General features: G+C 35.1%; 1 protein-coding gene across 1 annotated transcript; it reads right to left on the reverse strand.

Annotated features, from left to right (window-relative positions):
• Positions 1–1,110: 1,110 nt before the first annotated feature.
• On the reverse strand, positions 1,111–14,273 carry LOC128554017 (multiple epidermal growth factor-like domains protein 10). Its single transcript, XM_053535230.1, has 2 exons — positions 14,137–14,273; positions 1,111–2,879 (listed from the first exon to the last, which is right to left on the reverse strand). The coding sequence occupies exons 1-2, from the start codon at positions 14,183–14,185 to the stop codon at positions 1,111–1,113; spliced, it is 1,818 nt and encodes a 605-aa protein (XP_053391205.1). The 5' UTR covers positions 14,186–14,273.
• Positions 14,274–14,689: the final 416 nt, after the last annotated feature.

The following is a 14,689-nucleotide window of genomic DNA, read 5'->3' on the forward strand; positions in this document are numbered from 1 at the left end:
TGTTGAGTTTTGCTCAGCCCGGGGCTAGAGGGCGTGGGCGGTAGCATACATTTCCACTACCGTCCATGAACAGGCTCAATCAATGTCTGCAACATTTTTGTTTTTGGCGTGTTGAGCGACCTGTGAAGTTTCCACTTTTTCTATTTTAGGCATATGCAGCGACAGGAAATGCCATACTCTTGATAGTATTGCGCTTTGCCAGTTGAATAGTGTAAGCCATATACAGCGACAGGTATCGTCCCACTCTATCTGGATACTGCTGCGATATGCAATTTATATACAGTAAGGCTTTATACAGAGACGGGAATAGTCACAATATAGATACTACTGTGATATGTCACTTATATAGTGTAAGGCATAAACATCGTCTGGAATTGTCACTATCTGAATAATTCTGTGATATGTCAGTTATATAGTGTATGGCATATACATAATGAGAAATTGTCACTATCTGGATGCTACTGCAATATTGCAGTTATATAGTGTAGGGCATTTACCGCGACAGGAATTGTCAAATCTGAATACAACTGCTATATGCCGATTATATTGTGCAGGGCATATACAGCGACATGAATTGTAGATATCGTGTTGCTACTACGATATGCCCGTTATATAGTGTAAGGCATATACAGCGACAAGAATTTTCACTATCTGGATACTACTGCGATATGCTGTTATATAGTGTAAGTCATGTTTTGCTGAATACTATTGGTGCTTTTTTTCTTTGATAAAACAAAATAGATATTACACTTTGTCTATATTATGAAGATGGCAATAAAAAAAAATCTAAATTATTATCCGTGGAAAGTTTGAATTTATTATAGAAAGTTTATATACTTGACAGAGTTTTGAATTTAATGAACTGTACAACAGTACAAAAACAACATGAACATCATTTCTTCCTGAATCCATGTAAAACTCGCATAAGGTCTTTATAATCAAATAAATGTAACCTTAACATATAGGTATAAAGCCTTCTTAAAATATTTAAAAGGACAAAATTTACGAATTTCATTATCCTTTCAAAAGCTTTTAGAAATTGTATTGAATTTTGTTTACTTAATATGCTGTTACGTATTTAATAAATGTAACAGTAAGTCTTTAAAAATGTTAAATACCTGTTGCTTGGTACCTATTACGTATCCTCAGACATAAATATGGTGCGCTGCAAGTGCCGTAAGTCAGGTTGCAACACTGGCAACTGCTGTGACATTTTTGATTGCACGAACTTCCCCAAAAGCCGTCCTCACACAATGTACAACGTCCTTCAGTCAAATGACATTCCAGGCATCGCTCGGAACTACACTGATTGTCACAACCATGGCCCCAATAACCCGCTCGACATTTGGTACATGAGTAAGTATCCTCAGAACCTATGCATATTTCACAATTTTTCTCCTTGCATGTACTGTTACAGTTAATACCCCTGAGACCGGGCCTGCAATAGGAACATTTTCCTGTATATCTGTCGCATTGTCCTGTACAGCCTGTATGACATTCTTTTTCACACAAACTACCCCAGAAACCGATTTTACACGCGCTGCAAGATCCGTAATGTTTGCTACAATACTGGCATTTGTCTACTTCCAGACATTTCCTCTCACATAAGGTTCCCCAGAATCCATGTTTGCAAGTACATCGTCCTGTCGATTTCTGGCAATTACCATCACAGTTTTTAGGACAACCGTGTTCACAATAGTTTCCCCAATATCCTCTTAAGCAAGAGTTACAAATTCCAGTGTTTCTGTCGCAGTATTCACAAGCATCGCTTTTGTTGCATTTCTTCTCACAGACCGTTCCCCAATATCCGTTTACACATGATTCACATCTTCCAGTTGTCTTGTCGCAGTAGTTACAATTCATATTCGTAATGCATCGTTTCTCACAAAGGGGTCCCCAAAATCCATTTTGGCAGCTTGAACATACAAACCCTTGCTTTATGTTACACTCCCAATATGAACAAGTAGAAATCTCACACTTTATATTACAATTTTGTCCTGCAAATCCCTCTGGACATGTATCACATACACCTGTGGAAATGTCACATTTTCCATTGGAACAGTTATTGCATCGGTAGTTGCAGTCTGGTCCCCAAAACCCTGATTCACATGCTTTGCAAATATCTGTATTGATGTCACATATTTTACAGTTATTAGTAGTACACGTCTTCGAACAGTTACCTCCCCACAAACCGTCGGGGCAAAACAAACACGTACCATTAGATTTATCACAACTTTCGCATTTCCCCGGGCAAATATTTGAACAGTCCGAACCCCAGAATCCAAAATTGCAAAAGCTGCAATTACCACTATCTTTGGAACAGCCATTATAACAATTGGGGCAACGATTTGAACAATCGGAGCCCCAATATCCAGAGATGCAGGTATTGCAATAACCAGAACTTTTATGACACCCATTATGACAGCTTTTTGGACATTGTTTTTCGCATTTTGACCCAAACCATCCTATTTTACAGAGTGAACAGTCTCCGGTGGACTGTGTACAATAATTCTTGTTGCATCCTATCTCTATTGAGCACTGTCTGCTACAGTTGGCCCCATACCAGCCAATTCTACAAAAAATACACATACCAGTAGTTTTTGAACAGGAGCCACAATTGCTATGGCACGGTTTGTTGCAAAAGTCACCATACCAACCAAAGTAACACGATGAGCATTTCGCTGTGAAACGATCACATCTACTGCAATGAACCGGACACGGAATGTCACAATGTTTCCCGTGATATCCTTGGGCGCATCCGAAGCAAAAGCCAGTAACCTTGTCACATCCGAAGTGCACGCATCCTGGACATGATTTTTTGCAATCTGTGCCCCAGAACCCATGAGTGCAATCTATGACTTGGCCTGCCAATATATGACCTAAAAAAGAAACTTATCAATGCAAATCCCCAACTTGCTTAATTTTCAAAAAAAAAAAAAATCAGGGGTACACACCTATATTGTTATCTGGAAAGTACTAGAAACTTTATTTTTGTATTCACAAATTTAAAAGGCAAATGAACAAGGTCTCATACCTATCTAATATTTCTAAAAGAAATTTGAAACTTGTATGATCTAGACTTTTATCTGCAAGAAAAATATATTTATGGAGCAAAACATACGTTTATATTGTACTCTTCATCTTGAAAACTGCATCGGTCTCAGCAGAAATGTATATTTGTTTGTATAAAGGGAAGACGATATTTCAAAAAGAAACATAATTTGTAGTTGGTCAGTCAGATACATTCTTGTAGATTTGGGCCAAAGTTAATGGTTTGGGGTATTTTTTCCTATTTTTATTACCACCTCTTGATGATCTTTATTTAGGAAACCACAAAGAGCTTAACTAATTTACTTCCTGAATTATGCTGAAATCAGATTTCTACTCGGACTTTGCAAACTTTTAGCATATTAATACAATGAAAGTCAGAGATTTTATGCTAAATAGGCATGTGATGCTTGAATGTGTCCCTTCAAACTATGTCTCTGTTTTAAATATTCTGAATAGCGACATTGTTTGTGTCGCGAAGTGCGAATTATGTTACAAGGACACTTGTTTATGATATAATATAAATACTCCTTAAGCGTTATTGACGTTATTGTTACACGTTTTCTGTATCACAATGCTCCTTTTTCTATACTATAAAGTACTCTTAAATATATATTGAATTCTCCTATTTATGTTATTATGTACATGATTTGCTCATGTTTTATTATGATTTGTAATCATAAATTTCATGCTGGCGGGAAAACTTTGAAGTACACCATTGTACCATACTAAACCGGTAAAACATATAGTCAGGTACCATATTTGTACCAATAACCATTAGCGCAACAATGTGTAGGAGGCCGGTTAACTCAGTCGGTAGAGCATCGGAACGGTATCCCAATGCCCCGTGTTCAAGTCCCGGTCTGGCTGCACATTTTTCTTACCCTGTGACAAATAGAAGAAGTAGATGCATTATATTGAAATTTATACTAAATTAAAATTTTGTTCATAGAATTCAGAGTTGTTGGGTAAAATAAATAAATGCTCGAACAGAATGTCTTTGCTCTTTATTAACGTCGAGGCTAAAAACTAACCCAGGTGTCGAAAGTAAGTCAAAACCGATATAGTTATCCATCCAATCACATTTAGCTCAAATTTTCAAATAACGAAAAGGTTTCTTACTTTACTCTAGCGTTTTACGAATATGCAATATTGTGTCCTTAAACCTCTATTTAACTAATCTTCATCGAAAAACAAAGATTGATTTCGTATTTTAACGTAGTTTTAACATAGCTCTACTAAAACTGTGCTTTCTATGCAAATTTAGATTCCCCTATACAGACTTCTACTACTGACATGGAAAACTTTTAAGTCTGGTTTAATTCAGAAAACGGGCACATGTATAAAGGACCAGAGCCAGTGAAATCCATTTTATTCGGACACTATGCAAAAGAGGGAGTCATTGTAAGAACGCCTAGCCCTTTTCGCTCTTTGGCAAGTTCCTACAAGCTCACAAAAAACTGTAGTCACAACGACTGTAATTTAGACCACATGGGCTTACAGCCTCCTAAGATAACTACTGTGGTAGGCCGAGACACCCATGGGGATGCAAAAAGGTTGTTATTAGATTAGCGATAGATATAATATGGCCCCGATTGCGTCCCAGCGAAAGAATTTTCCTCTGACATAACAAGATTAATAATAATAATAACTATGTAACAAAATATACTTGTATTATAGCTCGGTGTTTTTTCTTAACAAATTTGGTGCATGTAAATCGTATACACTGAGTACAGGGTGCGGTAACTAAAAGCGTGCAGGTATTTAATACCCGCATGCTAGTTACCGCACTATTGGAAAGAAAAGTATGCCTGTCTGGAACAGTAGACAGCGAAGTGTATTTTATTGATTTTCTGCTCCTCCAGCATTGGTTTATTTTACCTGGGCTTTACATATTTGTAAGCAAGGATTTTAAGTACTCACTTGAACTGCTGTATATGGCAATGTGGAACGCCTACAACTACCATATATGGATGGCTATTATACAAAACAGAAAGAACATTAAACTCTCGGGTAAACGACTTTTACTCGGGGGCTACGCCCCCTCGTTCAAATCGTTTACCCTCGAGTTTCAATACTCTTTTTATTACTTAATGAAAAGTACAAATTCACTAATATATAAAACATAGTTACTGTAATAAAATCACAAGTTTGAACCATATGATCATATCTTTTCCTTTCAAAAGAACTTTCAAAATAAATATTGTCATTTATGACTTCCGGTTGTTTTATATTTAAAATAAATTATTTACAAACAAACTCACACAGAAGATGTACAGAACCACTTGGCTTTCAGCCTCCACAGATAACTACTGTTGTAGGCCTACCATGGTGATATTAGAAATTGTCATTGTAACTCAAAAGACTTTAATTAACACTGAAGATCGCGAATTACGACTTATATATATTGGCACATGCACGTGTGAGACAGTTTCGATGACGATTTCTAAAAGTACAGAATTTTCTAAATAGCCATTGTTGCTTATAAAGTCTGACTGTACTTTCTTTACGTACAAACTCACGAACCACGTTGGCTTTCAGCCTCCATAAATAACTACTGTAGTAAGCCTTAGCACCATGATGATATAAGAAACTGTCATATTTACTTAAATGACTTATCAATTATGAATTTTAAAAAGTTAGCAAATGTACACCTGAGACACAGATCCGATGATGATATCAAAAGTATATAAACCCATCCTGGAGATATCGGCAGATAAACTTTGAACAGTTTATCTGGTTAAACGTCTTAGCACTGGAAAAAACCATATCACTTTACGTTATACGGGTGGCCCACTCTTTCAGTCAATGCTTCCGTGATTGTGTATATTTGTATATTTCCTGTCACAATGGTGTCAGAAGTGGGATTGGTCGACCAGACACAGTAGCTATTCGAACATTATTAACACCCATTTAACTGCAGCAATAATTTGTAAAGATTCCTCTTGTTTTGTTTTATTGTTACACATATAATAGTTTTATTCATTTTTCAGAGTGACGTCTTACCTCAGACAAGACAAGGACAGATCCGTAGCTTCAGCTAACCAGCTTTTGTGGTCACAGACTGATAGACAGTTGCTTACGACACTTGGATTCTGGGGTGAGTTCGTTCCTTTTATTTTTCTTTTGGGTTTTTGTGTCACTCTATGATTAAGCCATCATATATCTGTGCTGAGAGTGACCGCCCTTGACAAGGAGAGTTATCCTACTCACTCTTAATTGTGCGTCGCCCTACTTCTCCCAGTGATCCTATTTTGTATTAGTGTACTGTATACATACCAGATACAGTATTTTTTTTTTTACTTTGTGTGTGTTAGCAAGTTTGTTTACTTGCATATACTTTTAACCTACTCTTATGTTTTAGTGCTACACAGTTGTGTTATACCTATACTTTATCTTAGGATAAAGCACTTTGATTTATTTTTGTTTATTTGTTACACTAAAGTGTTAACACCAGTTACAGTTGATTGATATTTGATAAGGCTAAGGTATTGTTACAGCCTACTGTCACTGTACTTTGTTGATTGTTGCCTATGCAACCTTGATTGACACATAGTACTGTTGCGCAACTTAGTGTATTATTATTTTAGTGAGGACGTTTGGTGTAGTATATACGTAGAGTATAGTATTTTGTTTTGGCTCCAGTGGTAACTGTAGAGCTTTAGTGTAAACTAGTGTAGTCTAGTATTCCCTCACGATTGTTTATTTAGTGTCTCAGGTTGTTATAGTAGCTGTAGTGCGTAGTGTTATATAGTGTTAACGTAGTGTAATCATGACTAGTGTAGTAGAGTTAACGAAGGTAGGAAAGGAGTTAGGTTATGAAGGAGAGGAGTTACGTAACTTTGTTAAGGAAGAGCAGGCTAGGGAACGTGATGAAAGACATAGTAGATTAGAAGCAGAGAAAGATAGATTAGAGTTAGAAGCTAGGTTGCAGAAGGAAAAGATAGAATATGAACGACAAAGTAGTTTAGAAGCAGAGAAGGAAAGATTAGAATTAGAAGCTAGGTTACAGAAGGAAAAGATAGAATATGAAAAACAAAGTAGTTTAGAAGCAGAGAAGGAAAGATTAGAAGCAGAGAGAGTAAGGTTAGAGTTAGAGGCTAGGTTGCAGAAGGAAAAGATAGAATATGAACGTAAGTTAGAACAGGATAAGTTAGAAATGGAAAAGGATAAGTTAATGTTAGCTAGAAAGTTAGAAACAGAGAAGGAGGAAGCAGAAAGTAGGAAATTAGAAACAGAGCATAAGTTTAAGACAGACTTAGAAAAGATGAGTAAGAAAAGGGTAAAGGTTAAGATGTCTCCCTTATGAGAAAAATTGATTCCATGGATGCGTACTTGAATGTGTACGAAACGTACGCTGTTGCGCAGGATTGGGATAAAGAGATATGGCCACTTAACTTACCGTTCCTTCTAAAGGGTACGGCAAGAGAGGTTTTTGATAGGCTTCCGTTGGAAGATAGGAAGGATTATGATAAACTGAAAGCCGCTTTGCTGCGTCAGTTCGAACTCACTGACGATGGCTATAAGAAAAAGTTTAGAACTGAGAGGCCTCGGGATAATGAGACCTTTGTGATGTTTCTAGCCAGAATAAGTAGATATTTAGATGGTTGGCTTAGATTGAGTAAGGTAGAGAAAACGTACGAAGGATTGTTAGATTTTATTCTTAGGGACCAATTTTTAGATGTATGTAATATATTATTGTAATATGAAATTGTGTGCCAGTCTATTGCATACACATACAATGTCCGTTTTAGTGTATGGCATTAGATATTATATGGATGCCAACTATCATATAACGTTTGATTTACATTGAATTTTGTTAATTTGTAGTTGTAAATAATAGCTGCAGTTTATCATGTCCGTATCTATAATGTTTCATCATTAACTTTTCATATCATTTCATACTTTAACTTTAGTCTTTTAAGTAAGTAATCTTTGTAATATGGAAGTAATAAGTGACGTATTTTAATCATGTGACGTTTGAACTTAGTAGCACATATGTTTTGTATAAGTAGCACGTATTATTTATGGGAGCCTACGGAGGTATGGTGTACCCAAAGGAGCAGTTTTATGCCCTGACTTATTTGTTTTGCTATGGTGCTTACCATATGTTATATATTTTAGCTTCTTCCGCCAGACGATTTTACCTGGTGATGTCATAACCCGGAAGTACAATGCCCGAGGTTCACTTGTCTTCACTCGCCTGGATGTGATATTCCCAGCGCAGAGCTTTCGTCCCATGGTTGTGCCGTAAACCGCAAAGACGATGATTTTTGTTATCCTCTGAAGTCAGCTCAGGGATGCAATCACCTACCACCATAGGGAGCCAATACGGAATCAACGTATTCACGGTTTAAAGGGACTGTATTTTGAATTTAGAAGCTGTTTTGTTTGTGCTACTTAAAGTTCACAATTGAATTAAAGAACTGTGTCACGTCAGATTAGAATGGAATTTAAGAACTTTTGTATCTAGAGATACTGAACTTTCTTTTTTTTTCTTTCTTCTAATCAGTTTTTTTTTCTTTTCATATCTATTCATTGTAAATAATCATCTTATGTAAATAAATTTGTAAATATTGTAAAGGGTGTTGATTTGTTCTGATGGTTACTGTCGCCGGTACGGCCATTCCTGTCGGCAATAAGAGAGATTAATTTTAGATATTAATCTAGTTTATTCTGGTGTAAATTTTTCGCTTATCTAGGGTTAGATTTCTACCGAAAATTAGCGTTGCAAGGCGCCGCGTAGAGTAACCATGGTAATTCTCGCGAGATCGTTCGTAACTTTGCCGAGTATAAAAGTTACGTGACCGCCACGTTCTATCTTTCAGTCTGCAAATTCAGCGTCGTACAACATTTAAAAAGCCCACCCACCGCTCCCTTGTATAATTTAAGCCTGGTCTCATTTATGAAGACTTATTGCTTATTTTCTTAATGCAACTTTCATTTATTCTATGAAACATCTGTTCAATTTTACTGTCTGCCGCCCAGTTTACTCTGTCTTTTCAGTCTGCAATGTGGTTGTTCACCGAGGCACAATTTGCATATACTGATGGTAACGATCTGACTGGAGTAATGCTGATGCTGAAATCAAGCTACAAATATACACAATCACGGAAGCATTGACTGAAAGAGTGGGCCACCCGTATAACGTAAAGTGATATGGTTTTTTCCAGTGCTAAGACGTTTAACCAGATAAACTGTTCAAAGTTTATCTGCCGATATCTCCAGGATGGGTTTATATACTTTTGATATCATCATCGGATCTGTGTCTCAGGTGTACATTTGCTAACTTTTTAAAATTCATAATTGATAAGTCATTTAAGTAAATATGACAGTTTCTTATATCATCATGGTGCTAAGGCTTACTACAGTAGTTATTTATGGAGGCTGAAAGCCAACGTGGTTCGTGAGTTTGTACGTAAAGAAAGTACAGTCAGACTTTATAAGCAACAATGGCTATTTAGAAAATTCTGTACTTTTAGAAATCGTCATCGAAACTGTCTCACACGTGCATGTGCCAATATATATAAGTCGTAATTCGCGATCTTCAGTGTTAATTAAAGTCTTTTGAGTTACAATGACAATTTCTAATATCACCATGGTAGGCCTACAACAGTAGTTATCTGTGGAGGCTGAAAGCCAAGTGGTTCTGTACATCTTCTGTGTGAGTTTGTTTGTAAATAATTTATTTTAAATATAAAACAACCGGAAGTCATAAATGACAATATTTATTTTGAAAGTTCTTTTGAAAGGAAAAGATATGATCATATGGTTCAAACTTGTGATTTTATTACAGTAACTATGTTTTATATATTAGTGAATTTGTACTTTTCATTAAGTAATAAAAAGAGTATTGAAACTCGAGGGTAAACGATTTGAACGAGGGGGCGTAGCCCCCGAGTAAAAGTCGTTTACCCGAGAGTTTAATGTTCTTTCTGTTTTGTATAATAGCCATCCATATATGGTAGTTGTAGGCGTTCCACATTGCCATATACAGCAGTTCAAGTGAGTACTTAAAATCCTTGCTTACAAATATGTAAAGCCCAGGTAAAATAAACCAATGCTGGAGGAGCAGAAAATCAATAAAATACACTTCGCTGTCTACTGTTCCAGACAGGCATACTTTTCTTTCCAATAGTGCGGTAACTAGCATGCGGGTATTAAATACCTGCACGCTTTTAGTTACCGCACCCTGTACTCAGTGTATACGATTTACATGCACCAAATTTGTTAAGAAAAAACACCGAGCTATAATACAAGTATATTTTGTTACATAGTTATTATTATTATTAATCTTGTTATGTCAGAGGAAAATTCTTTCGCTGGGACGCAATCGGGGCCATATTATATCTATCGCTAATCTAATAACAACCTTTTTGCATCCCCATGGGTGTCTCGGCCTACCACAGTAGTTATCTTAGGAGGCTGTAAGCCCATGTGGTCTAAATTACAGTCGTTGTGACTACAGTTTTTTGTGAGCTTGTAGGAACTTGCCAAAGAGCGAAAAGGGCTAGGCGTTCTTACAATGACTCCCTCTTTTGCATAGTGTCCGAATAAAATGGATTTCACTGGCTCTGGTCCTTTATACATGTGCCCGTTTTCTGAATTAAACCAGACTTAAAAGTTTTCCATGTCAATAGTAGAAGTCTGTATAGGGGAATCTAAATTTGCATAGAAAGCACAGTTTTAGTAGAGCTATGTTAAAACTACGTTAAAATACGAAATCAATCTTTGTTTTTCGATGAAGATTAGTTAAATAGAGGTTTAAGGACACAATATTGCATATTCGTAAAACGCTAGAGTAAAGTAAGAAACCTTTTCGTTATTTGAAAATTTGAGCTAAATGTGATTGGATGGATAACTATATCGGTTTTGACTTACTTTCGACACCTGGGTTAATTTTTAGCCTCGACGTTAATAAAGAGCAAAGACATTCTATTCGAGCATTTATTTATTTTACCCAACAACTCTGAATTCTATGAACAAAATTTTAATTTAGTATAAATTTCAATATAATGCATCTACTTCTTCTATTTGTCACAGGGTAAGAAAAATGTGCAGCCAGACCGGGACTTGAACACGGGGCATTGGGATACCGTTCCGATGCTCTACCGACTGAGTTAACCGGCCTCCTACACATTGTTGCGCTAATGGTTATTGGTACAAATATGGTACCTGACTATATGTTTTACCGGTTTAGTATGGTACAATGGTGTACTATTACATCTGGCGATTTGGCTTATCGGTTTAACATTGTACAACGGTGTACAATTATTTGGTACAAATAAGGTACCAGGTTATATGGTTTACCGGTTTAATATGGTACAAGGGTGTACAAATATTTGGTATAAATAGGCTACCTGGTAACCGTATATGGTTTATGGTTTAATAAGGTACAATGGTACTATTATTAGGTACAGATAGGGTATCTGGTAGCCGTATATGGTTTATTTGAATACATTATGGTACTAAGGAGTGCCATTGGTTTATAGGTACTAAAGGGGTACCTTGGTATACTGGATATTTGTTTACAGCGCAACAATGTTAAGAAAATAAGTTTTAAAAATATGCCCTCGGTCGCTTCCCAGCGCGAGACTTGACGGCTCTAGCAAAAGCTGGCATGACCAAGTATGCTCCATATCTCTTTAATCTTTATAAAAATTGAAAACTATTATGTTTCTAAGAAGCTAATTATTTGAAGCTTTGTGAAAACTTTTACAAATTTATAATAAGTAAAGGATTGAAAATCGGTATGGTGTTGCTTTTGAAATTTCGTCCTAGAATAAAGACATTTTGCCGTCGGCGTAACCAATAGCGCTATAGCTGATGTAGTGAATAATGACTCCAAAATATAGATATTTATAATCGAGACAGTTTACCTGGAGTAAAAGCGTGATAAACGCTTTTTAATTTTCATTGTAAAAGGTAGTAAATACAGCAAATTCTCAAGGTTTTCCGTAACATAAGGTTTGTCAGTAATTAAGTTTTAAAGCCTTTCGAAAGAAATATAGCATTTATTTCAGGATATCTAATTTTTACTTTTTTTGTCGAACGATCTGGAGGCATGCTACTTTAAATTTTTTACAACTAAATTTGATAAGAATTATTGTATTTTGAAAAAAAAATGCTCTTGAACATATTTAAATGGAATAAACACATGGCAGTCTTGAATATTTGTAAATAGGCACGTGTTTGCAGTTCTCATTAGATTTGGTTCTAGTTTACAGCGTGATTATACATGAAGGTTTATAACACACAAAAATTATGCAGACCTCATTGCATATTTTCTACCATTATGGATAAATTTATTTCATATGGATATTTAAATCTGTTAAAAATGCTGAGAAAATATAGCAAAATAATGGTTGAATTAGTATACTTGATTTTGTAAGACTGTTGAAATATTACAATTCTTTTGCTCTCGTAAGACGTTACAAAAAAGTATCATAAAATCATATTTTCTTATGAGTTTTTAAACGTCGATATAGATTTTAAATTCATACGTATACATTTGTAAAGTAACCTATAATGTGTTAGGTATTTACTTAAGCTCATATATACTAACTGGCCAATTATTAAAAAGAACATCTGAGTTCCTAGCTGACTTTCTGACTAATTTCAGACCTCATTCATGTAACAACATATATCAGTCTTCAGAAATTCAGTAAAATTGTCATCTGTAAAACTGGTGTCATTCTAAGATGTACAAGGCATATAACATCCTATTTTACCATTCCAGCATGTATTTACTTTAATAAATAAAGTAGATTTAGTTGTGTATTTTGATAAATTTTGAAAGAATTAGGAGATAAGTCTGCAACTGCAGTTTGTATTTTCTGAGGATTTACTGGCACTGAAATGTGCATGACCAGGGTTTCTGTAAATAAACTTAGTCAAGTCTTAAATCAACATTATCTATAGCTATCCTTAAAGGGTCTGGTCATTGTCTTGATAGTTTGAAAGAATTTCATACATTTAAATTTGTATCAAGCAAAATATTGACTAAACTGTTCTGTAGATCATTTGATTTAAATTGATTATTAAAGGAAGAATGTGCATCTTGATACAGAAATATCAATTTTTAAAATATTCAACAAAACATCTGCTGGATGGAAACAAATGGGATATTTGTATTTCAAATCCCAATAATTGAGCATTGTAATTTTGTTACATGCCTAATGTAATTTGGTAACAGAAACTTCGATTTTACCATTGAAAGTATTTAAACCTGATAAACTTTCCTAGATTGTTATTTCATGAAAATACTATATACTTTTAAATATCCTGATATTTTTCAGTCTTGGATATACTTGGACAGTCATGATAAGTAACCATACAATACCTTAAGGGCCAGCAACAGTTGGTTATGAGTATTTCCAGCTGCTTTTAAACTCAAAATTAGTTTACTCAAAAGAAAGAAAAGTGCATACAAGGCTGTTGAGAACTGACATTTTTTTCAATCCTTTAAGTTTCATAGATCATTATTATGGTTGTATCCTTATTAATTCTGCCCGGAATATGCTGTAGGTGCCTTAGATGTATTGACAGCTTGCAGATGAACCTTTTTTGCTTAATAGAATACAAAATTGATACAGAGAGTGCTTAAAATAGGTCTAAATTATAATTTTCTTGTACGTTGCCATGGTAATGGATCATTCTCCTTAATTTCTAGACAAAGTTTTGGAAAGTATAACTTTGTAAAATGATTTTACGTGAAATACTTCTGTTTTGTTATAATTCTGTATCTGGCAATGTAATATTATTCAGGTTGTTCTGTGATTTAGGCATAAATGAGTTTGCTGAATACTCATTTTTTGTCAATTTTCAAACTTTTATGAAAAACTCACGGACTTACATAATATCAAGAGGAAAAAGGGGTCATATGTTTTCTAAGAGAATAGTTTTGTAACTGTACAATCAAATCTAAATCTCATTGCTGTGACCTGGTATTACTTTCATATATCGTAAAACTTGCTTCTCATTTTTCTTTTTCTGGCTTCTTTAAAAGCTTAGTTTTGCTGAACACACGTTTACTAAAAATATGCGGGATATATTTTCTATAACGTTCAACAAAAAGAAAAGACTTACCAAAATTCATGGCAGCTGCAGCATACAGAAGCATTATTCTGTTATCCATCACTAGATGTCACTTTATGTCCTTAAAATAAACATTTATCAACCCGCTATTATAAAAAGAGAAAATTCTTGCTTTACTGGTATTTTGCGTTCAACACATATATCAACTAGGAAGCTTACGTTGTAACTATGTGTTTACATTTATAATTTATAGTTTTTATAGATACAGTGATCCGAGCTTTGTTGAAATGTGATATTGTTATGCAGTTATTATTGTATTTCATGGGCGGTTGGATTTACGTTTAACTTTATCCAAACAGGTTAATTCAGTACTTTTAACGTAACAAACTTTGGCTTGAAGTGTTACTTCCTTAAGCAAGCGCTAGAGAGCGTGCAAAATGTAATATATTTCATTACATCTCGTGGATACCCTCAATTGACTGAGTCTGCTATTAAATTGCTCGGCTGCACACTATGCTTCCAAGAGATCGTTTACAAATTCTATTTGTTTCATTGGCAAAATATCTTACTTTTGAGGCAGAAATAGTAAAATTATTTTTTCAGT

The sequence above is a fragment of the Mercenaria mercenaria genome, unplaced genomic scaffold (assembly GCF_021730395.1).
Source record: "Mercenaria mercenaria strain notata unplaced genomic scaffold, MADL_Memer_1 contig_4645, whole genome shotgun sequence".
NCBI classification, from domain to species: domain Eukaryota; kingdom Metazoa; phylum Mollusca; class Bivalvia; order Venerida; family Veneridae; genus Mercenaria; species Mercenaria mercenaria.